This window comes from Pundamilia nyererei, unplaced genomic scaffold, assembly GCF_000239375.1.
Source record: "Pundamilia nyererei isolate P.nyererei 1_Seehausen unplaced genomic scaffold, PunNye1.0 scaffold00131, whole genome shotgun sequence".
In the NCBI taxonomy this organism is placed as follows: Eukaryota; Metazoa; Chordata; class Actinopteri; order Cichliformes; family Cichlidae; genus Pundamilia; species Pundamilia nyererei.
Window position 1 is genome coordinate 860,268 of NW_005187532.1, and position 23,211 is coordinate 883,478.

The 23,211-nt window shown below is 45.3% G+C and overlaps 1 protein-coding gene and 1 long non-coding RNA gene across 3 annotated transcripts in view; one reads left to right on the forward strand and one right to left on the reverse strand.

Annotated features, from left to right (window-relative positions):
- The window catches only part of grid1b (glutamate receptor, ionotropic, delta 1b), a 575,964-nt gene extending 560,110 nt beyond the window's left edge, over nucleotides 1-15,854 (forward strand). The window contains exons 16-18 of one of the 2 annotated variants that reach the window (XM_005743393.1): nucleotides 2,625-2,865; nucleotides 6,132-6,270; nucleotides 12,545-13,066. In XM_005743393.1, the coding sequence (XP_005743450.1) occupies nucleotides 2,625-2,865; nucleotides 6,132-6,270; nucleotides 12,545-13,011 (847 nt within the window). In that variant the 3' untranslated portion in view covers nucleotides 13,012-13,066. Of the gene's footprint in view, nucleotides 1-2,624; nucleotides 2,866-6,131; nucleotides 6,271-12,544 lie in introns of both variants that reach the window. The other variant, XM_005743394.1, reaches the window with a different exon arrangement.
- The window catches only part of LOC102194357 (uncharacterized), a 14,516-nt gene continuing 1,074 nt past the window's right edge, over nucleotides 9,770-23,211 (reverse strand). The window contains exon 2 of the long non-coding RNA XR_312001.2: nucleotides 9,770-10,231. This is a non-coding gene — a long non-coding RNA (uncharacterized LOC102194357). The remainder of the gene's footprint in view (nucleotides 10,232-23,211) is intronic.

The window sequence follows — 23,211 nt, forward strand, 5'->3', positions numbered from 1 at the left end:
CCCTTTTCCCTGCGGTGGGGAGAGGCAGACCGCCCCGACTCCGCAGCAGCAGGGAGGCCCCACACTCCAGACACTCAGGAGTGTTTCCAACTGATTGACTGTAACTCACGTGAGCACTCGGCTAATCTGTGGGTCGCTCCGTCACATACGCATCAGGTTATAACTTTTACGTAACACATTTTTCTGGACTCTGGACTTGGTTGATATTCTGTCTCTCCATTAAAATAAAACTACCATTAAACTTAGAGGCTCTTTGGACGTTCAGCAGGAGATGAAATATTATCTCCCCACTGTAGGCAAAGACCCTGTCACATGATCCCTACGACGGCGGTCACGTCAAAGACCTTATTCTCTGCTCTTTGGTTGGTTTCAGACTGTTGAGTCATCGTGGGCGGAACAACAAATAAATCCAGCTGCTGTGCTGAAAGGATGAAGCCACAAATCATCACCTGCATTTAGCCTCAGCGGGGGAAAGGAGCTCAGTGCAGAAGCTTACGATTGATGCGCCGTGATTATTTTTCAACGACGGCGAAATCCCCGTCGCGTTGAATTCGATGGTTCACAATCTCATTTCATGGAAAAGTCTGAATCTTGGAACGCCTCCCCTCGTCTATAACATTGATTAGCACCGTGTAACACGTGGTGTAATGGCCCATAATGACCCCCCGGGCAATGACAAAATTACAGCCGTGATGAGCCGAGGTACATCGCTCCGTACCGAGGTACATCGCTCCGTACCGTGGTACATCGCTCCGTACCGAGGTACATCGCTCCGTACCGAGGTACATCGCTCCGTACCGTGGTACATCGCTCCGTACCGAGGTACATCGCTCCGTACCGTGGTACATCGCTCCGTACCGTGGTACATCGCTCCGTACCGAGGTACATCGCGGGCCTATTGTGGGATTTTTTGGCAAATTTAAATAATTAGAGCGAGAAAGTCTCGGCCTTCTCCGAACTGTCTGTTCTTCTTCTCGTCGTAGGTTAATGTCGCGAGGTAAACTGGGCCACGCGGACGCGCAGCTGCTCGCTGTGATGCTTTTTCTAGTTTTGAATCATCAGCTTTAATTTGTTCCAAGTGTAAAAACTGCCTCTGCAGATCAGATCTACTTCATCAGATCTTAATGGGAAAAAAAATCGATGCTTCTCTCAGCTGAAAATGTGTCTATTCAGAGCCTGCGGAGTCTTGTACAGCAGTTCACAGGCCTGCAGGCCAGTTTTCCCATGACTTCAGAAACAGGACGTGTTCCTGAGTAAAAAGGGCGCGAGGTCGAACGGAGATGAAGGACGATGGGATACCGAGAACAGCCGAGAGCATCGACAGGCTCCGACCGTAACGAGAGGGGAGGATTTAAAAGCACACACTGATGTTTAGACAGTTACATCTTATGAAAGCGCACCTGACAAAGTGAAAGAGATGAATGTGATTACATTTGTTATATTTAGTTTCGTTTTACAGTGGCTGACGGGGGGCGTCCCTTTCAGAGGCTGTGCTTCCTTTACAGCATCCTTAAAGCTCAGTCTGTGCACTTTCCCTCTGTCCTGTTATTTCTTCTTTGTTGCTTTGACTCAGTCTGAACTGTTGTACCTTCTACACTTTCTTTGTTATCAGTGCAAAGTGTAACGTTACTAATACAGCCCTGATAAAAAAAAAAAAGCTTAAGACCACATGAAAAATGGCCAAAACTCATATTTTGCATTGTTGGATCTTAACAAAGCTCAGAGTCGAGCTTCAACATGCAACAAGAAGAAATGGGAGGTTTTTTTGAGCCTGCGATTTATTGAGAGCAACACTTAAACTGAAACAGGCTGAACGTGCTTTAAAAGGCCAAAAATGTGGATTTATTGTCATTTTCTGTCAGGTAGTCACCACGTTCTGATGGCAAAGGCAAAAAAAGTTTCCTTTTTTGAACATTGTCGGTTTCTTCTTGTCGCAGGTTGAAGCTCTACTTGGAACCTCATTAAGATCCAACCATGCAAAATGTGATTGTTGCCATTTTTCAGGTGATCGTAAACTTTGGATCCTGACTGTATGTTCTTGTTGTAAGGCGCAGGCGTGATCGGTGCACACGTGTCGGTGGGTCGCTCGCTCCTGTGTCGTTCTGTTTTCAGACGCCGTGCATCAGCAGCGGGAGATCTAACAGCATGAAAGAAGCTAGAACGGGTTGGAAATGTCAACACCAGCTTTTATTTCTTTGTAGTTTGTTTGCCAGCAAAGACAAAAAGAAACACATTTTCGTCCACAAACGTGTGTTTGGATGTATTTGTCTTTGGAAAGCAGGAAATCGGTGTTAAGCGGACACCTTTGGTCGGCCGTGCTTCGGCACATCTCACACTTCATGTAAATAAAAGCTGGAGAATCAGGAGAATCGCTTGTATTTATCTGAGCTGGACAAAGCAAGACGTTGAGGTGCGTTCTCACGGTAGGCTGGGATTTATTAGGCGCTGCAGAGCGACTGCGACTCTGCTGCGTGTGCAGAGGAGACGCCGCAGTAAGACTGTGTGACATAGCAGCGAGCGCGACGTCCCGCCCGAGGGTCACAGACTGTTCTTGTTGCCTTCGGGTAAGAAGGATTAATTGGTGTTCTCTGCATCTCACCTGCTGCTCTCGTCTCTTCTTCCAGGATCTTGGAGCTGCAGGAGAAAGGCGACCTGGACATCATGAAGCAGAAGTGGTGGCCCCGCGCCGGCCGCTGCGACCTCAGCAGCCACGCCAGCGCCCACCCCGATGGCCGCTCCCTCAAGCTGCACAGCTTCGCCGGCATCTTCTGCATCCTGGCCGCGGGCCTGCTGCTGGCCTGCCTGGTGGCTGGGCTGGAGGCTTGGTGGAACAGCAACCACTGCCGCCAGGAGCAGCCCAAAGAGGTGACCGAGCACAGGGCCCGGCGGACGGGCCAGCGGGGGGAAGACACTGCCACACTCTACTTTAAGGATCCAGCCGCAGACGCGAGCCCCGACTTAGTGGAGCTCCAGTACACCCAGCTGTAGAGGAGAGAGGTTTTTAGGAGTCAGTCTAGTGTCGGAGAGCTGGGGGACAGAGGGCGGGAGGCAGGGCAGAGTAGGTAGATGTGCTCTGTGCCGCTGACTGAAATCAAATTTGGTCTCTTCTCCTTCTTATTATTACTACACCCCCTTCATGTTTTTATTTTACCCGTGCATCGCTCCCCACCCACCCTGTCCCCAACTACCAGGGCACACTCCACCTCACCATTACCTTTACTAATATGCTCATAAAACGACGAGGCCTTACAAGCAAACAGTGCCGAATTAGCTCAGCCAGCCAAGGATCAACTCCCAGCGTGGAAGCACCCGCAGACTTTAATGATTAATTCCCGCAGCGGCGGCTCTGTAGCATTCAAGGGCTCGGTATTGAATTATTGCTATAAACTCATTTTGTGTGGTAAGGCTTTGGTAATTTTCTGCACCCAGGGGTTGTTAAAAGAGATTATAATTAGCAGGAGAGGGTGGGAGCTTGCTGAGGCAGAGAAGGACACTTACGGAGTTTTTAGCGTGGAAAGAAAAAGTTGTTTGTCACATTAAACGCAGCTCAACCTGCGTTTCAACAACCGTGCACTGTTGCTGTTGGAAACTGGAGCCTCACCAAGTGCCTGCTGAATAAGAATCACTGAGAACTCAGCGACCACCTCGCTCTTTTATGAATGAAACACACGCTGCTCTTACAGCCGAGCTAATAGTTACACCTGCGGTTCGTGAAAGATGAACGCACCCCCGATCGATATTAATGAACGGCCGCCTCCTCGAAAGCTGGAAACATCCCGTAATTGAAACGTCTTTAGTGGATAATTATCCGGAACTTCTTCCGTCACAGCAGGATCGTATTGTTCCGATTTAACACAACGTCATTAAAAAACACAAATCTGTGTTAACCTCTCAGAGTGACGCTGTCCCTGTGCCAAACAATAGGCTCTGACGTATAAGTGCTCTGTGTAATTTTACGCCATTTCAAAGTGTGAATGTGGGAACTTTGGCTCTGCAGATGAGAATCTGACAGTTTCAGTGGCTGCTGCTGCTGCACATCTGCAACAGGCCATAAAGCTTCAATAACAAAATCTGACTCCAAAACAAATTCAGCATCAGCTCATCGAGTTTCGTCCCATCGGAGTCGTGAACGTGCGGCTCTTTAGCTGCTAAATGTTCCACTTTGCTCACCTCGCTGGGCTCCAACTGTCTGCTGTGCAAAGTGGCTTTTTACAGCTTTTTTCCCTGAAAGGGCCACAAAAGATTTATGCAGGGAGCTCATCAACATAACCTTTCACTCTGTCTGCAGCCACAGAAGCAAGCGTGCAGGAAACTCAGTAACAAAGATCAGTACTTTCCGTCAGTATTAAAATAAATATCCAATCGCAAACTAAGTCATTAATAATCAGGTTTCATGCATAATCGTTAGTGGCAGCCAATCTCCTCACACCAGAGCTGTGACATCACTCAGCATGAAATATGGACATGAGTGAAAGTTTAAATGGGACATTTTGACACCGGAAACACCTTCAGTCGGATGATTTCTGTGCAGAGTGATGCTTCAGACATCAGCCTGCAGAGAACAGAGCGAGGCAGCCGTCTGCTTCTGTGTCAGTGTGAGAGGATAAAAGCTTTGAACAGAGATCAGCTGGCCTCACATAACACAATACCAACACAGGGCAGCGTGCAGCGTGCAACTACAGATGAATTTGGACGCCCCATCACAACTCAACAAGCAGCCCATCAGAAAGCACTGACCTGCAGCACAAAGCTCCCTGTAAAGTCTCAACCACCCAGACATCTGCTAATAAACATCCTAGAGTCTCCCTGTGCACCAAAACTGGAGCTCAGACTTCTAGAAAGGTCTGTTAGTACAACAACGTCCCAACAGCCATATAGTTGGTCAGATAATGTCATTAAAAATGTTCCAGCAGCACAAACATGGTCCACAGGTCCAGTTCAGGGACTTCAGTTGGCTGAGGTGGAGAATAGCAGACAGCTAGCAGCTGCAGCCGCCTGTGTCACCATCCACCTGCCAGTCAACATTGGAGTCTATGCGGTAAGACTCACTGATGGGGACAGCCCCAAGTGGACAAGAGAGGAACTGCAGCTTTTGGCAGTTCCACAGTGAGTTCAAATTACCAAAAAAACCCACAATCCTCTGTGAAACTGAAATTATGTCACATGCATCATTTGAATAAGCTTTGAGTGACCAGAGTTACTCACATCTTTATTTATAATCACAACAACAGTTGCCTCAAGACAACTGTAAAGTAAAGACCCTCCAATAATACAGAGAAAAACCCAAGAATCATATGACCCCCTATGAGCAGCACTTTGGTGACTGTGGGAAGAAAAAACTCCCTTTTAACAGGAAGAAACCTCCAGCAGAACCAGGGGCGGGCCATCTGCTGCGACAGGTTAGGAGTGAGGGGAGGAAGGCGGGACAAAGAGATTAATGATCAGCTGATAACTACGATGTGGTCGCTTCTGACTCCACAAAACGTACGATGCTAAACCCAAGTTAGCTCCATTCAGCCTTTGACTCCTCCTTCCAGTCATGCATGACGTTTGTTATTGGTTGAGAACCACCAAGTATTCAATGTTAAACATGATGGTGGGACAGAAATACAGGAGGAGAATGGATGTTGGGGCTACACTGATACTGACGTGTGTGCTGTGTGTTACAGTGGTTATTGTGTGGTCTGTATATTGTTTGAAACGGGGACACGGGCGCTACCAAAGACACCGCTCGAACACGAAACTGACCTCAGACCTGCCTTTCCATGTCCTACCTCCAGACATCAACAACATACACCTCCCAGCACTACGCAGGGCCGACCTCACCTCACTGTGCGAACACCCCCAGACAGGCTTCAGTCATGTGACAGGGGACAAACGGGCAGGAAGGCCTCGATGTGGATCCATAAACTAAAGTGTGAGCAGGCAGTGTGCACGCCGGGTGTGTCACCCTTTAGCAATAAGATCTGTCTCCGACATCCCCGTCCATAACCCCTGGTTCTATCACTGTGTCACGTCTTATTGCAAATTATATGTCAATGTGGACACCCCTGTTATCTATCTCCTCTCCTTCTCTCCATCTATCCTTTTCATTTTTTGATTTACACTTGACTGTCTATGATCTCGTGCAGGTTACTAAGGATTACAGGCTGGCAAGGGTTTCTGGTCCATTGACATATAATGACATTACAACTGCTTCATCGGAGGGGAGGAGGGACATTTGGACAGACAGAGAGAGAGGCTGGGATGAAGCAGAAGCTATTGATACAGGTCAGAATAGACCTCCTATATACAACCTTCTAAAATACGACAAAAGAAATCAAACACATCTGTGCCGTCGCCAAGCTCCTCTTTGTTTTTGTTCTTTCCTTTCGGGGGTTAAAGTCTTTCTGATTTTCTGAAACTAAATCTGCAGGCATACAGGAAGTCATTTTTGTCAGTTTCCAGCACAAATTCAATTATGTCTGTGATCATCTTAAAGGTTAGAACTCATTCTTCCCCTGGTATAATGCTTATTAAGCAGAGTTTGCTAATTAGAGGAGTGTAGAATAATAATAAAATAAAGAATTAGGATTTTGCTCTATGCAGATGATAAAGTTGTAACCTTCTGAGAACTCGCTACTAACGCTGCATCCCGTCATCATTAGAAACCTTCCTGGTTCTCACGGTGCCTTTTCTGTTTCTCCTTGCTTTCTCTCATTTGGTCATCTTTAACTGTTTGAACACATCTCATAAGGGCTGACCTCACACCTCAGTTTGACCTGTTTCGGGAGAACAGAATCACCAAGGTTCACGACAAACTCAGTGCCTTTCACGCAGCTTTTATTGAGCAGTGTTTGCATAAACCTTTAAAAATTCATCAAGACATCTACGAGAAATGGAGCAGCTCAATATCAGAAAGCCTGATAAGGCTAGTTTTGAGTTGGTGGCCATAAGAATATTGGTGATCGTGCCTACAACCAGCAAGCAGCTCCGTGGAAGGCCTGCACGTGCATTTGCAAACCTTTGCCTTGAATTTAATTTTAACATTGCAAGGAGCCAAATCTCTCACAGGACAAGCAGTGAGTGTGAATCGTGTTGAGGTGACTGAGAAGCTTCAGGAAACAGCTCAGGAAGTCATAGCAGAATTTTGCATCTGACCCTGGAGAGTATAAGATGCTTCTGGTTGGGCCACTTTCAGCCCTGGATACTGAACTCCATCCATCCATTCGCTTCCGCTTATCCTTTTCAGGGTCGCGGGGGGCGCTGGAGCCTATCCCAGCTGTCATAGGGCGAGAGGCGGGGTACACCCTGGACAGGTCACCAGTCTGTCGCAGGGCCAACACACAGGGACAGACAACCATTCACACGCACATTCACACCTAGTGGCAATTTGGATTATCCAATTAACCTATCCCCACAAGCTGCATGTCTTTGGACGGTGGGAGGAAGCCGGAGTACCCGGAGGGAACCCACGCAAACACGGGGAGAACATGCAAACTCCACACAGAAAGACCCCGGCCTGATGGTGGAATTGAACTCAGGACCTTCTTGCTGTGCGGCAACAGTGCTAACCACCGTGCCACCGTGCTGCCTCTGGGTTTTAAGGGGAAGAGTCTTTGGGTTGTAGATGGAGAACCAGCTTTTATCTTTGACGTAAACTCACACGAAAACTCCCACATGTAAGAAAATCTTTTTTGTTTTTCACAGGCAAAGTCTTTTTGATCGTACCTTCTGTTTCTCCGTCTCAATCAGCTCAAAGTAGCTGCTGTGCGAAAGTGGCAGCTGGCAAATTTCCCTGATGGAGCCAGACTGCATTAGAAAAAGTCTGACTTTAAGACTTTTGGAGAGCCACTTAGCTAACAGCAAATTAGCTTCACAAAGCCAGACTCCATTTCAGATTTCATTGTAAAAATTATCCAGTCAACTGAAGTGGCAGCTGGAGCCTGAAGCGTTCAATCTGAACAGTGTGGCGTTCACATGTGATGTCACTCGCCGTGAACCCGGCGATCTCCTTGAAAAAATGTTGCACCTGCGCCTGGATCGTTTTTCCTCTGCACAGGTTCTGATCGATGCTTTGAGAGCTCTCGGACGTTTTGAAAATAAAGGTCAATAACAGCTTAGGAAAGTCATGCACTCATCTAAATACTTGTATCAAGACCTTCTGGCCTAAGCGTCTGGGTCAGCAGCACTTTATTGATTAAGATGTCCATCGATCGACTGAAAACCACAATGACGAACGCAGAAAATATGGTTTTGCTTTGCCAAGCTGAATCTAAATTGAAAGAAACGATTTGCCTCACTTGACCTTTCATCTTATGGTGTCAGTAGCTGGTAATAAAGTTTTGACCTATCGGTTATTGCTCGTTTCTAAGCCTAAAATAAGACAGCGAGATGATTAAGACTGTAGATGATTGCTGACTGCGGCTTTACCGAGTGTGCTTATCTGGAGGCTTTGACCACGTTGTGGATTCAACGATTAAATGAAGACACAGAAATGTTGTTCTGGATTTTATTGCACGCGTGATGAATATTATTACCTGCTTCCTGAGGACTGCATGCCGTGTGTCATGTTTCCAGACGTCTGTGGCTTTTGTTCAGCATTTCTGTGTTTGTTATTTAAGTGATGACTGAGCAAATTTAACTCTTTCATTAAAAAACTGACTGTTTTTGAAAATCAGTATTGCAGTAAAACAGGATTCTCCTCCATTTAAACGCGCTTGGTGATGCTGGCTGGTCAGCAGGAGGACTAACTGCAGTTGGTGGTAAAGAGCAAACCAACGATACCTTTAAATCACACCTGGAAAGCTGGCAGGAAGCCTCCGGGTCTCAAGTCCTACACGAAGGATTATTTTGGTCTTCGTCTCTTTGCCACATAAAATTCCTCAAACCTGCTGAAACATGGACTGTTTTTGGCACCTACACAGAACTGTCGTAGAACTGATGGGAAACACGTGTTGGTAAGATGTCGGGCTACTTTGTGCTCATTGACTTTTCTAGAAGTTTCTAGAAGTCTGCTGGAGAGATGAACTCATCTAGTGTTTGTTGATGGTGCGAGAGACGCTGGTCCAGCGTTTACTCCAAAATCTTCCACAGACATTTAGCTGGACTGAGATGAAGTGACAGCATTATTAACATGATTGTCACCCTCAGCCCTTGTGATCTACAAATTGCAGCACCCCATTAATTCTGGAATAGAAATAACTCGTCACCGATAAATCAAATCACTCTGAACAACTTTGCATCGAGCAACAGTGGCGGTTCCCTCTAAGCAGGACCATGGCACAAAAAGAGCCCCTCACGAATAATCAAAAATCCAAAGGCTTGTTTGGGCTCCAGCAAGCGCACAGATCCGCCAGTCAGCTGCGGCTTTTAAAACGCGTCACTATACTATCGAGATTTGGTTGAAAACTGAAAGGTGACAACACTTTTCCAGGATTTTGGAAAGATATTGGAAAAACGATTCTTAAGACGAAAAGAAAGACTCTTGCACAAAGTCCTGCAAGAAGACATCTGGTCCTATCAGAGTGAAGATCACGGCCCTCTGCCTGGACCTCAGTGGCTACTTTCAAGTCACAAAGGATGAATAAAGTTTTGTAGATTTTGGTCATTCTACGTTTAAGAAAGAAGATTACCCAGGGTACAACCCTCACCAGGCCCAAAACTGGCCAATGAGCATGCAGCTGGACAGTCGAGTGCTCTTGAAGAACGCTGAGATGGCAACAATGAAAACACTAGGATACAGTTTCACGCGTTGCTGCTAATTTAAAAACAGAAATGCAAACACACGTTCTTGTCTTTTATCTTTTTTATTGCGCTTGATTGGCAGTTCTGACCAACTTACACAGTCAAGTATTACCTACTATATAACAGTGTACGCGGCGTCTAAATGGAAATGATTCTCCTTTGCTGATCTTATTCATAATAAGCCTCTGGACAGTGAAAACATATCCTCGTAAGAAGCTGCTGGTCAGAGGTGCAGAGGTGTTCAGGAGGAAGAGATGTGCTTTCACTGTTCAACTAAATTTTGAGTTGAAATGACTTCCTTATACAACCAGAAAAGACAACTTTGACCTTTCATCTTTCCACCAAATCTCAACATCTAGCAAAGTTCTCCTCAGCTGGGTTGGATGTAGAGACACAGTCGATGGTGACCTTTGGTTAATAAGACGTTATCAGATGGAAGATGTCGGTGTTAGAGGCGATCGCCGTGCAGAACAGCCTTCGCTCATCTTCGCAGGGCCACTTGAATCTAAAATGAACCAGAAACAATCTGTAACTGTTCTTATCGCACTTGAGCACAACCCACTCGACAGTCACAGTATTTGCAAAGTAGCAGGAAGCAGAGTGATTTAAAAGGCCCCCCAGTGGGAGCACTCATTAAAAGAGCTGTTTGTTTTCCAAATTAATGGAGACTTTCAGACGGCTGTTCTTCCTCTGCACTTACATCACCAGCCTGCCTTTAACGACCGGCTGAGGTTTAATCCCTGGCATTTATTTATTTAGGCTAGCTGCCAGTTTGAAAACATATTTTAATGAGGCGCTGGTCGGCTGAAACAATAACCTGAGCTGAGATGTTTTAATTGGCTTGAGAGGAGCTCTCAGAGGCTGGAGTGGGATCATTCAAAGCAAACACGCTGCATGTTCGTGTGTTGCTTAAAGGTTGGAACAAAGGTACACGATTAGCCTCGGCGCTGCTCTACCGCAGCGCATCGAGACGCTCTGAGAGTCGGAGGCTTCGCTAGTGTGTTTCCACCAGAAGGGCTCTCTGCACCACTCTACATGAAGAAATGTTCATCTGCACGGCTCACACTTTACTTTAAATGACTCCGAGACAAACTTCTCCCTTGATTTTTTCATTTTAAGTCTTCATCCTGCTAACTAAAAGAGCACTGAGGTCAGGTCCTGGGTAGATTTGGTGACACAGAGTGTCGACTGGCCAACAGGAGCATCTGAGAAAATGAAGCTTCGGTTCATTTAATCTACGAGCAAGAAGAAAAGACTAAGCAGGGTGTGATTAGGAGTGCGTGTAATCGGCAGGTCACCAACGTACGAGCAAGCGGCGTCCTTCAGCTTCTCAGTCAGATCGACACCACCACCAAACACCGCGTGAACTCGAGTGCTCTGCAGAGAACCGGCCCTCACACAGCACTCACTGTTTGCAGTTAAAGCCAGCTGCTGGTTTGCTAGTTTAACATTTTTAACATTAGCAGTCTGAGACTGCATCCTTTCACCTGACTGAAAATTCACTTTGTGTCATGCATCCAGTCCCTGGATCCAGAATACGGTCTGATTGTGCTCCGAACGTGTCGTAGCTGTAAAGCTTCTCAAATGTCTTTTGTCTGAGCTCATAAAATCTCTCATAATTTAACAAAGCTGCCCAGAACGTTTTGAACAGTCACATGATCTGTTTATCAGTGGAATAAAATCATGAACAGCGATTTTCAGTCCATGCCAGTAGTAATCCCAACAGTGTGACAGTAAAACAAACTCGAAATGATCAAACCTGCGGGGGTGGGGTAGTTGCATGCCTTCTGTATTATGTGCTGCTAACACTGCACCATGACTGAATATGTATGTGGTATTAATCTGTAATGTGTCGTGTGCATTGTGTTGAGTGTCGCCGGTGTCACTGTGAGTTCCTGGGACTAATCTCACTGTGTTTCTGGACTGAAGCGAGCCCGATGCTGGAGCCAGGCTGCGTTCAGGAATGTTAGCTGCTTTGCTGTAAAGCGATTGGCCGCTTTAAGACCCTCTCCTAAAACATCATCCGGCCGCGCTGCAGCAGTCGCACGCGGACGTGTCGAGAATCTGGCCTCAGATTCAAAGCCTCGCTTTCACTATGCGAATCACGCCTCCTTCCTCCCGCACGCCCCTCGTCCTTTACCTTCCCCTGACCAGTGTACTAAAGCAGACCTGCGGTTCAACAGGGAAACACTCGGGTGTCTATTAATACCTAACAAGTATGCATGTCTGCAGTCAGCAGGAGATGCATCGTCAGCCAGTGTGGCGATTAAATTATTCTGCTAGGAAACCAATTCTCTGATCCTCCTGTGACGAGAGTAGCAGCTCCGAGGGCGGCGAGGGCAGAGAAAGCACAAACATAGCTTCAGTTTATGAATCTAAAATTGATCTCAGATGTGATTCATGACAATCTCGACATAGTCAAGCCTCCAACAGCTCTGCAGCACACGACAGTCAGCTTGGCTCCAGGGTCGGTTTCCTCCATACATCAAGCCTTTACTGCTCACTGGCCAAGTTTGATTTCAAGTTGCACATTCAGATTGGTTTCTGTGGCCTCAGTTTCCACTGGGCTCTTCAAACCAGACTACAAAATGAAACCGGGCCGGTCTATCAGCTGGATCGCTGATAGAAGCTCGTCAGTTAAAAAAAAAAACCCATATCAGATTGAGAATGCATGGAGCACACGCTGACCTGAATCAGTCTGAGAAATCGGCCCATCGCCAATCTCAGCCTCTGTGTCCCTCCCTCCCTCTCTCCCTCCCCCTGTCTCTCCACTGTCCTCCTCCATCCCCACCCCACCGCCCCACTCCTCAACTTATAGGACAAGGAGGTGAATCTGGAACAGGTGCATCGTCGTATGAACAGTCTTTTGGACGAGGACTTGGCCCACAAGCAGATCCCCGGCCCCTCTATCGAGATCTCTGCGCTGGACATCGGCAGCATGCAGCCCAGCCAGGCCTCTCTGGTCCCGGGCCCGGAGTCCAGGCGGGACTACCCGCCCTCGGGCCTCGCTGTGACCACCTTCCTCCCCGGGGAGGGGGGACCACCTCCTCCTCTTCCCCATCCTCACCATGGGGGGACCCTAGGCAGGACGCTACCCCCATCCCAGGGCCCTGGCAGCAGCACGTTGCCCCCGCACCACCCGCTCAGCAGCACCAGCCTCAGCGGCACCATGCAGTGCAAACACAGGGCACCCAACGGGGGGCTCTTCCGGCAGAGCCCTGGCAAGACACCCATGCCAATGTCCTACCAGGCAGTCTCCGCAGGACCCATACCCGAAGCCATTGAGGCCACCCACAGTACATCGATATAAGATCGGAGGGGTAAAAGGGGGCGGTGGGTGGGAGGGAGGCTGCTCTCTGGACCTAGGTCCAGGTTCGGATGCGAGGCGGGTTGGGGAACCCTAGAGGAAAATTATTATAGAGGAAAAAAACATATATGTACAAAGTAAAAAGATTTTGTATCTCACTATCTGTTCAGAAACACACACACGAAAAATCTAACAAAAAACAACAAAAAGCGGGCGGCGGGCTGGAGGGTGTAATTTTTCTCGTGTACATATCTGTAAATACCAAGAGAACGAAGTGAGGTTAAAGTGTATTTTGAATATTCTCAATTTTTGAAGTTGAGTTATAAAAACAAACAAAATGAGATAAAAAAAATATAAACATTGATGAAAAAGTTATGACTGTTTGAATGGCTTTGTAAATTTTGTTCAATTAAACAATGACGCGAAATTCATTGTGATTGTTTTCTAAGTGCCGAAATTAAACGATGTCTTTCCACAACTCATTGATGTAAACGACTACCCATGATGCACCGCTGTAGGGACATTTTTAGTGGTGGACACCTACTGTTATGCACCTCTGTACCAACCCTATATATATCTTCAGCATCGGACGAAAAAAAATCACTCTTTGTTTTTTCCCCATTTGTATTAAATATATAATATACATAGTTTTTTCCAAGCAAAAGTCTACATTCTTTTCTTACGTTGACTGTAAATGATGTTCATTCAAACACTGAGGGGAACAAGCGGATTTTTATTGGGTTCATATTTTACACACAGCTCAATGGTTTGTTTTTATAGCGAGTTTTTATTTGGCGTCAGTACTGTCCAGGTGAGAGTCTGTTTGTGACGAGCAAATGAGCGAAGAAGAGTACGTACGGCTGCGAGCGCACCGACCGCTGTCTTTAGGTCAAACGATGATGCAGTCATGCAAGCCTGGCCTCTTTGTGGAACACGACAGGGTGTAGAACCGCGGCTCCCTACCCACGCGGTACAGGTCTTAGTCTTAAAGTCAAATATCATATTTTTGAACTGTAAATGCAGTCGCACGTTCGACGTGATGAAATCCAACAGTTTCTGTAGTCCCGTTTAACCACTTACTACAAAAACCTTTTCTGGGTCACGTTAAAGCTTCAAAATTACGAGAATTGCTTCTGTATTTTAAGCTGTGGAAAGAAATGAACATGTTTAGGGTTGGATGAACCACAGACCTTTAGACATCAAACAGAAACCAACCCGACTTCGAGATGAGGAAATCAGGAACACAAAAACACTTGTTCTGGGTTTCAGAGAGATGCTTGCACCTTCTAAATGATGAATAGTTTTAGAGTTCGTCTTCTTCATCGCACCACCAGCAAACCAGTGAAAATCAGTTACAGTCTTTTTCTATGAAACTCTGTCCAGATGCTTTTAGACTAATGAAAAGTTGGCACCAATTTAAAACAAGTACTGGCATGCTTCCCAACTCTGAGACAGACCCTCTTGTTAGCCAAATATATACAAAAAACCAGAAACGGTCCAGAGTATCAGCCAGCCTGGTAGTCATTTTATTTGATATTTTTGAGCTTCTGTTTGTATTTGAAGGAAGTGTCAGATTCAAATTGGTGCCAGAACGATTGATGGTTATTAATTTATTCAAAAAACTTCGACAACAGTCGAAATCTGAAAGTCTGAAATTACAGACCTGAAACACAAGAAAAGTTGTGACAGATCAAACGTATTCGCCTTTCCATCCTTACTCTTACTAACCGCTCCCACAGAGTTCCTAAAGGAGGGCCGACACTTTTGTTTTCAGGCAGTCGTAATGCTTCGCTTGTGGCCAAATATCGAAGCTCGGCCGAGTTCCAACAGCGGTCGGTGTGAACGCAGCCTTAACCTTAAGAAAAAATATAAAGGTACTAAATATATATGTCTTTAATTTTTATACTCGAGAATTTTACGTCACGCTCTCGTACGCAAGTTTCTTCTTGCAAAGCAGTGCAGTTATTCTAACGAGGAGTGAGAGAGTGACTCAGAGAGGCATCGTATTTCCACAAGTCATTCCTAATGAGATCCATTATCACCTGCAGGGATGACAGAGGGCGTCATTACCCAAAGTGCAGACAGAGGCTCATGATGATGGCCGTTCTGCAGGTGCCATACCTCAACTGCTTGTAAAACAGAGGGAAGTTAAATATATTTGCTAAACACTGGATAGTATTTTCTCTATAGGATACTGTGAGAGGAACATTTATGGTAAAAGTATTTAACAACAGAAATATATAAAACGACCATATCACCCCCACCTTTTTGCTTTTACAAGCACGGTTAACGTGCATCTATGGGCCTAATGACTGTCGACTTCATTTACATTAGCCTGACGCTGGCTGTTCGGATCTATGTTGATCACACACAGTTTTCAGGACATTAGCAGCAAAACGCAGACCCGCTCATCTTTCCATTTATAGAACGTGTACGTGGGCAGAGGAAACTGAGGAACCTTAACTTGTCAGAATGAAGAGCTTTAGTTCCAAAACTGTAGATTGGACATCGAATCTTGTGTTGTTGGTAGGTTTGTGGTTGTTGGACAGGCGGCAGATTAACTCGTTCATTAAACTACAGACACAAGCGTTCTGTGGAGGTTTTACTGTCCGGTTCTGTCGCACAGCACTTCTTCCACACTGGGGAAACCCAGACTGAAAGATTTTTAAGTGTCCATATCATGTATGTCCACTATATTCTTACAGACAGACAGTCAGACAGCAGAAATACTGGAGCTGAAGCCTTCTAACAGCGAGTTGTTTTTGGGCAGTCCCTTAGAAAAGATGACCAGGGGTGGGGAACTCCAGGCCTCGAGGGCCGGTGTCCTGCAGATTTTAGATTTCATCCTGGGTCAACACACCTGACTCAGATGATTAGTTCATTATCAGGCCTCTGGAGAACTTCAAGACATGTTGAGGAGGTCATTTAGCCATTTAAATCATCTGTGTTGGATCAAGGACACATCTAAACCCTGCAGGACACCGGCCCTCGAAGCCTGGAGTGAAGTAGATGATGCTTTTATCACTGTGTGCAGAGCAAGCACACTCCCTAATGTCTCCTTAAGGGTGCCCCCCAACGGCAGCAGTCTCCATCATATTAAGCTCAACTCTTAAGTTTCTGCAAATGAAAAAAATCCTTCAGAGCTTTTTGCTTTTCAAGCAAACAATTTGACACCAGAATAATAAAAACATTCTTTATTAATTCAAATAGGTTTGCTACTAAACCACAACACATCCAACAATTACAACCCGAGGAAAAAATGTGACCTCGTAAACTCTTGGAAACATCCCCAACAAAGCCTATTTGTCCAGTATTTTTCAGTGTTCACACCGAGGTGTTGACCCAGATCAAAATTTTGAAAAACGGTCCAGAACAAATCTGATCTACGTCCTCGATACCACCGGAAACCCCAGTATGGGTCCACTGCCCAAAAGCCAAAGCTGTTGAACAGGTGGCTTTAATGTTGTGGCTGATTGAATCCAGTGGTCTGTTAAAGACTCAACCACAAAACACAGAGATTTAGGAATAAATTCTTCCAACACCAATGACAAGCCGATGTACTTCTTTGTTTCGCACCATGCAAAAGCATGTTATGGCTCTTATCAATGACAGGTTAAAGGTAACATTTACAGTTTGTCCCCGACTACGCATACACGCAGTACCGCTCTCACGTAACACCTTAGAGTGTGGATAAAATACTTGGTTCTGTTGCTGTTCATTCATGCTCCTAATTCTTGATCACTTGAGAAATGTAACTGTAAAAGCACTGTGCCGAATCACTCAGATCATAGGACCAAGGTTTGTTTTTCATAGCTGTATTAAATCTGAGTCATTGAACTGGGAAGAAAAAGTTTAACGTGTGACTGTGAAGATTTACGTTGTTGCCAAGCAGAAATGTTCATTATTCAGTTTCACCATGATTCTGTTAGAGCTCTGCTGAAACGCTAATGTTCTGTGTCTGTGTGAAAACCAATTCTCCGGTGACACCAAGTAAAACCTGCCATGTGTTTCATCCTGTGCGTAAACGGACACGCAGAAACGTGACGGTCCTCGACTCTGACGCAGCTCCCATCTGAACACACTCTATATGGATGTTTTCTTACTGTGTCAGTAGTTGCTTCTCTGTCGTGAACCAACTTGCTTTTTGCACTGTGCTCCACCACGTGACGGACGGACAGAGCGAGGTTACGATTGGTCAGCAATGAGGAAGTGACCGGGAGGGCGGGGCGATAAGGGCCTACGTGTGTCCTGTTTATGTTCGAACTCCAACACCCCGACAGAGGATGAAAACATGAACTGTCAGAGCATACAGACTGTCACAGTACATCTAAGGGAGACCCTTATTTTATTTATGAATATGCTGCTTGGAGTTTCTTAAACTTTAATAAAGAAATATGGTTTACAAATCTGTTTCTGATATGTGTCACTGACAACACGTCTCTTCTACTTAATGCAAACTGTTACCGTGATATTGTCAAGAAGCAGCAACCTCCGAGGGTAAACTGTGCCAAAACCAGCACTTCCTCTAATATCCAAAAGAATCAGTCCTCGTAGACTCGTATATTATAATGTCTGTTTGCCGAGTGCAGTTCCAGTGATTTATTGGCATGGCCCTGATCACTGCCACTGATTAACGGGTATCTGTGTCTGCTCGTTGTACCCATACCTTGTTAGTGTTAGGCTGCAGTCACACAGGCCTATAGATCGGTCAGGGACTCCATGGTAACCACCAGTTGCTGGGTAAAAATGTGTGACTATTTGGCGAGTGTTTTCAGGAGGTTGTTTGCTGTTGTTAAATGTGCTGCACTGCTTTGGTTGCTCACAGATTGCTGCTGTCCTCAGTAGTCTGCAAATGGTCTGCAAACATGTGACAACTACTTACCAACCAACTGTGAAAATGTGAAGAGTGCGACTGGAAGCAGAGACTGTTTGCCTTCAAAGTAAAAGCAGTAAGGCATGACTTTTACTTTGAAGACAAATGGTCTCAGTTTCTGGTGTGCTTTGACTTTTTCACTGCTGCTCGGTGGTTGGAGAGTGTTAGCAGACCGGTTGATATCTGCTTGTGTATCTATCCTACTTATCGGTTCCACTTGCACCACAATCGTGTGATTTGAGTTTGTGTGCTGGAGGAGGGAAAAGCGGCGCGGTCTACAGTGGATATGGACGTTACTGTTATATCTGTCACATGAAAAGGTCGAGAGCACGATGGACAGAAACAACTGCATTATGCTGCTAACACAACTTCAGCTGTGCGCAAGCATCTGCACAGACAGCATGCTAACGCTAAGCTAGCCACAAACCCAGAGTGGAAGCTGAGCGAGTGCCGACGCCAGAAGCCAGACCCTGAACTTCAACAGGTAACAAACCGATGAGCAGTCAGGCTGGAGCCGCCGTTTCTACCTGTTCATGTTTCTAAAGCAGAATCACCATGGCAATGGCTTCAGAGTGTCTTTATGCTGTGTTTTCATCTTTGTGTGTGTCCTCATTATGATAGAGGTTTGTGTTGTGTGTGTGATGTAGCCTGTAGGTTTATACTGTTAACTGGTAACGACGAGACTGTTTCAGGTCATTTTACAGAGAAATGCAAATACATTCTCCTTGGAGTAATTAAGTACTGAACTGCATTACTTTTAAGAAAGTGTTATGTGTAATGTGTGTAAGCAGCCAAAACAGTCCTGAAACTAATGGTATCTTTTATATACTTTACTCTGACACTTACACCAGCAAACTTAAACTCTGAACCATCTCATTTTCTTTCAAAGCAATCAGCAGGTAACACTTTTCCTTGTTAATTTAAATTCCCCCCAAATTGCATAAAAGTGGCCATCAGTATCCAAGGTGACATCTTCAAATGTGCAACCAGGACCCTAAAGTCCAAATCAGCTGTTTCCCGTCATGTAGTGGAACCAAAAGGTCTGACATGTTTATGTCATAATTCAATGTCAGCCATGCATTTTGTGTTCTGTGAGTGCCTCGGTGTGTCCCAGCTGCTAAGATGAAGTAAAACTGAACACCAGCTTTTCCAACATCAGCTCTGAATGCGTCTCGACTGCAGACTGAACTGAAAATGATTGGGTTTGTAACTGTTAACTGAATCAAAATAAATGCATCATGTTTAGCTGTGACAAATTCTGAGATTATATTTTGTATAATGTCTAAAGAAACAGAAGGAAAGTAAAATAAACCAGGCCTCTCAGTAGTCTGTGTGTACACTCGGCTCAAGGTTGGAGCTTTTTCTCAGTTCTCCACTGATTTTCATGAAATTGAGTTTGGTGATTGGTGCTGGAAACAAATCTGTCCTGTGCCTGTGGCTGTGGTGGAGGAGGTCGAAGAGCACCGGGAGACAACTTTCAATAAAGCCATCAACAAAGACTTCCAACAAAATCAGCAGGTTTGTTCGAAACTAGCTTTTTACGTTTGAGGCAAATCAAGAGGCTGAAAACACCAGGCGCACACAGATTTAACAAACAACCACTTTCCTCGGGTCCTGATGCCAGAAAATCTACATTGTTGTCACATGTTGGTGTCACATGCTGCATGCATTTTGACATTAGTATATTAGAGGCCACAGAGATTACAGGTTTTTGTCCTGTCACTGCTGCTATAACATGCTGGGATTCGTGCTGCTGTCAAAGGCACCTTGTGTCCAACTGAGATAAAGCAGCCTTACCTGATACCCAGACAATTACTCATCGAATAAAATTGGACTAAAATACAGCTACAAGATCAAACTTTCCTTTTTGCTAAAACATATAGTTAGGGCTGGACCAGGTGACCCTGACTCCTCCCTTAGTTATGCTGCTGGGGGATTCCCATGATGCACTGGGGGTTTGTTCTTCACTCACTATGTGTTAACAGACCTCTCTGCATTGAATCATATCTGTTATTAACCTCTGTCTCTCTTCCACAGCATGTCTTTATCCTGTCTTCCTTCTCTCACCCCAACCAATCACAGCAGATGGCCCCGCCCCTCCCTGAGCCTGGTTCTGCCGGAGGTTTCTTCCTGTTAAAAGGGAGTTTTTCCTTCCCACTGTCACCAAAGTGCTTGCTCATAGGGGGTCAAAAGATTTTGGGGATTTTCTCTGTTATATTTTAGGGTCTGTACTTCACAAGGTAAAGACTGTTTTTATGATTTGGTGCTAAAAATGAAAATGAATTGAAAATGAACCAAATTGTTCATAAAGTAACTGATACATTCTGACCTCGCAGGTTTGGGTTTTAAAGCTTTGTGCAGCACTGACTGGGAGGTAGAAGAGGCCAACAGGTGGTATCAGTTAAAAACCAGTCATGACGTGGGGGTATTTGTGAGTATTAGAAGTGTACACATCATTTGCGATTTTGTGCCTTGTTGCCCGAGGAGAAAAACATTAAAGATTATTTTTTAATGTTTCTTCAGAAACACTTTCTCCTGGTTTCAGGTAACGGCTGCCCAGCTGCAGCGTGAGAATCCTCTCCAGATTCCGTGCTTTGATAACAGCAGGACGTCTCTCCGATACAGGGAACCAACCATCTTCTCTGAGAGGTAAACGCCACTAACACGTTAAAAATTCCCCTTAAAGTCTCCGTGCACGTCAAACATTTACAAACTCATAATAGAAATGTTTTGGTGTTTAAAAGCTAAAATGACTGCAGTCGAAGCTACAAGGTCTCTGGATCTGCCAGCGTTTAATGAGATATTGGTCCGCACACGTTCTCCTCATCTCCAGTTCAAATGTGATCAATGACTCTGCTTATGACGCCAAACACATCATTTCATGTGTGATCTGTTGCCAGATTTTTCAGCTTTTCTCTTTAAATATCACACCGAACTGAACATTTTGGTGTCATATCCAAAGATATGATCTCCGAAACACTAATTTAAAAAACTCACCTGCGTCTGATCAGAGACGTCACGCTCCACTGCCAGACAAAAGGAAAAATGTCACCAGGAAGTCTGAAATCTTTGGGGGTTTAAATTTGGAGTTAAACAGACAGGACATTTTATTTGGGCAAAGGGAACGACGCCAGGAGGGACGTGAAGCTGGACAAGTTGTTCACCAAGAGAAAGCAGATGGGCGGACTTTAATTTGTCTCACACTGTGTGCCTGTAAGCTGTTTTTAAGGGGAGATTATTTCGTCTAAGGCTAATCCTTCCAATCAACACCATTTTCAGTGTTAGTCGGTCCCTGGAGCCATTTAATGCTTTTCACTCCAAGCAACCTGAAAATGTAGCACTTGCTCTGAGTCTGTTTTCAACAACCTGGAGATCAGCCTCATCCACACTGCTCACAGCTTTGAAACAACTTTACTTTTTCTGTTGTTTTGATTTTCTCTGAGCCCCCCCTCCCTCCCATAAATACATGCAGAGTGATTTGAGATCCTTTAAACTGTGGTTGTTCCAACCTCCTCTCTCGCCACATTAGAAGTATTTTCTTACCGGTTTGATCGGATATCTTCAGGAATCATCCTTCAGGGTTTTGAGATCATGTTTATTCTCAGATACTTTGATCTAAGCTGGCTGCATTTCAGAAACACACACTGCTGTTCAAACTGTTTGTGAGGGGCACCCAATCAGAAGAAAATTACCTTAAAGTGGGAGGAGCTTAAGCAGCTTGTTTCAGGCATTGTGTACTTAAAGCAAAGTGTGTCTTTAAACCAAAACAACCAGTTTTGTGACTTAAACCTGAGAAAACAACGAGGAGTAAAATACTAAGTAAAAAGTAAACAATGCCAGTGTAGCTACAACTCTGAGTTAGTTACCGTGGTAACAAACCATGTTTCTCTCAGACTCCTCCCAGCAGTGTGTGCTGCTGAATGACGCTCAGACGTGATCAAGCCTGGATGCAGTTCAGATCCAGTCTGGGTCTGTTTCGGATCTGCCCACAGTGGTTTATTTACTCCATGATCCATATTCCTTATTCAAAGTCCATCCAAGTTATTCTCAGAAAGCTGCCCTGTGTTTTCTCACTTCCATGTTAAACTGTAAAACTAGAAAGTTAAAACTAGTTGCTGTGAGAGAAACTGCAGCAGGGAACAGTACTGTTCTTCGGCAGCACACATTGCCACTGCGTCTGAATGAATGTAAGGTGACGTTGCTCGTGTTTTACAGCCCTGGCACATTCTGTAAGGTAAAATAACATCACTGGTTCATAAGTAACAGTGAGCCAGTGAGCAGAGGAGACATTTCTGTGGATCCTCGAGCCTCCCCCTCCCTCTCTCTGCTGCATCCAGCCGTCAGTGCGCCTGGCAGAAAACATCCTCTGCTCTGTCAATTAGGGGGAAGATTTAGTCGGATGCACCGCGAGGAATATTTAAACCGACACACCGGGATGTGCGGGATGTCAGCTGTCCCCTGGCTTTTAACGTTGGCTCTGCAGCACGTTTAGCTGTCACCACGGCGACTGTCGGGGTAGACAGTCGACTTGACTAAATGGTTACATGTGCCACCTGCTCTGACAAGCCGGCAGATGGAATATCTGATTTTTCACGGGCGAGGTGCCTCGCTGGCGTCGTGTTTCGCTGAGCAGTCGGACATGTGACAAAGTGACGGGTACACGAAGTGACGCCAGAGGTGAAAGATGGCTTAGCTGGCTGTTAGCTTTTTTGCTAACTGAATGATAGGTGGATGGATAGATGCAGCGTATCTGTCAAATTCTGCAAATCAAATTTTAAGCCTATAAGAATTCAACAAGGAAAATTTAGCTTTCCTGGCAGAGCAAATGCACAATAAGGCTGAGCAGCAAACGTGATATTAACATGGATTTGTTTCCCCCAAATACTGACACAACTTTCCAAAGAGCAGGTGGAGGAACTGAGAAACACTTTGCTACATCGCTCCTTCATTTACCAAAGCTCTGCAACTGTTTGAAACCTGAGCAGACAAGTTGCTGTGTTTCTTAAAGATACATTTTCCCATACAGTCACGACGACAGGCAAGCATGACATTGGAATAGATATGCAGGTACGGTGGCCCTGAAAGGTCAAACACACTGCGACTTAAGAAAACACCAGTAAATAGAAAAATACAGCGAAAGCACACAAAACACAACAGAAATAGAAAAAAATACAGTAAAAGCTCACAAAAAGAAAAGAAAACATCTCAGATGACAGCAAAAGTATTTTTGGGAAACAGAAAAGTCACAGAAGTGACATGCTAACAGCTAACAGTAAACAGCTAACAGCAAACTGCTAACAGCTAA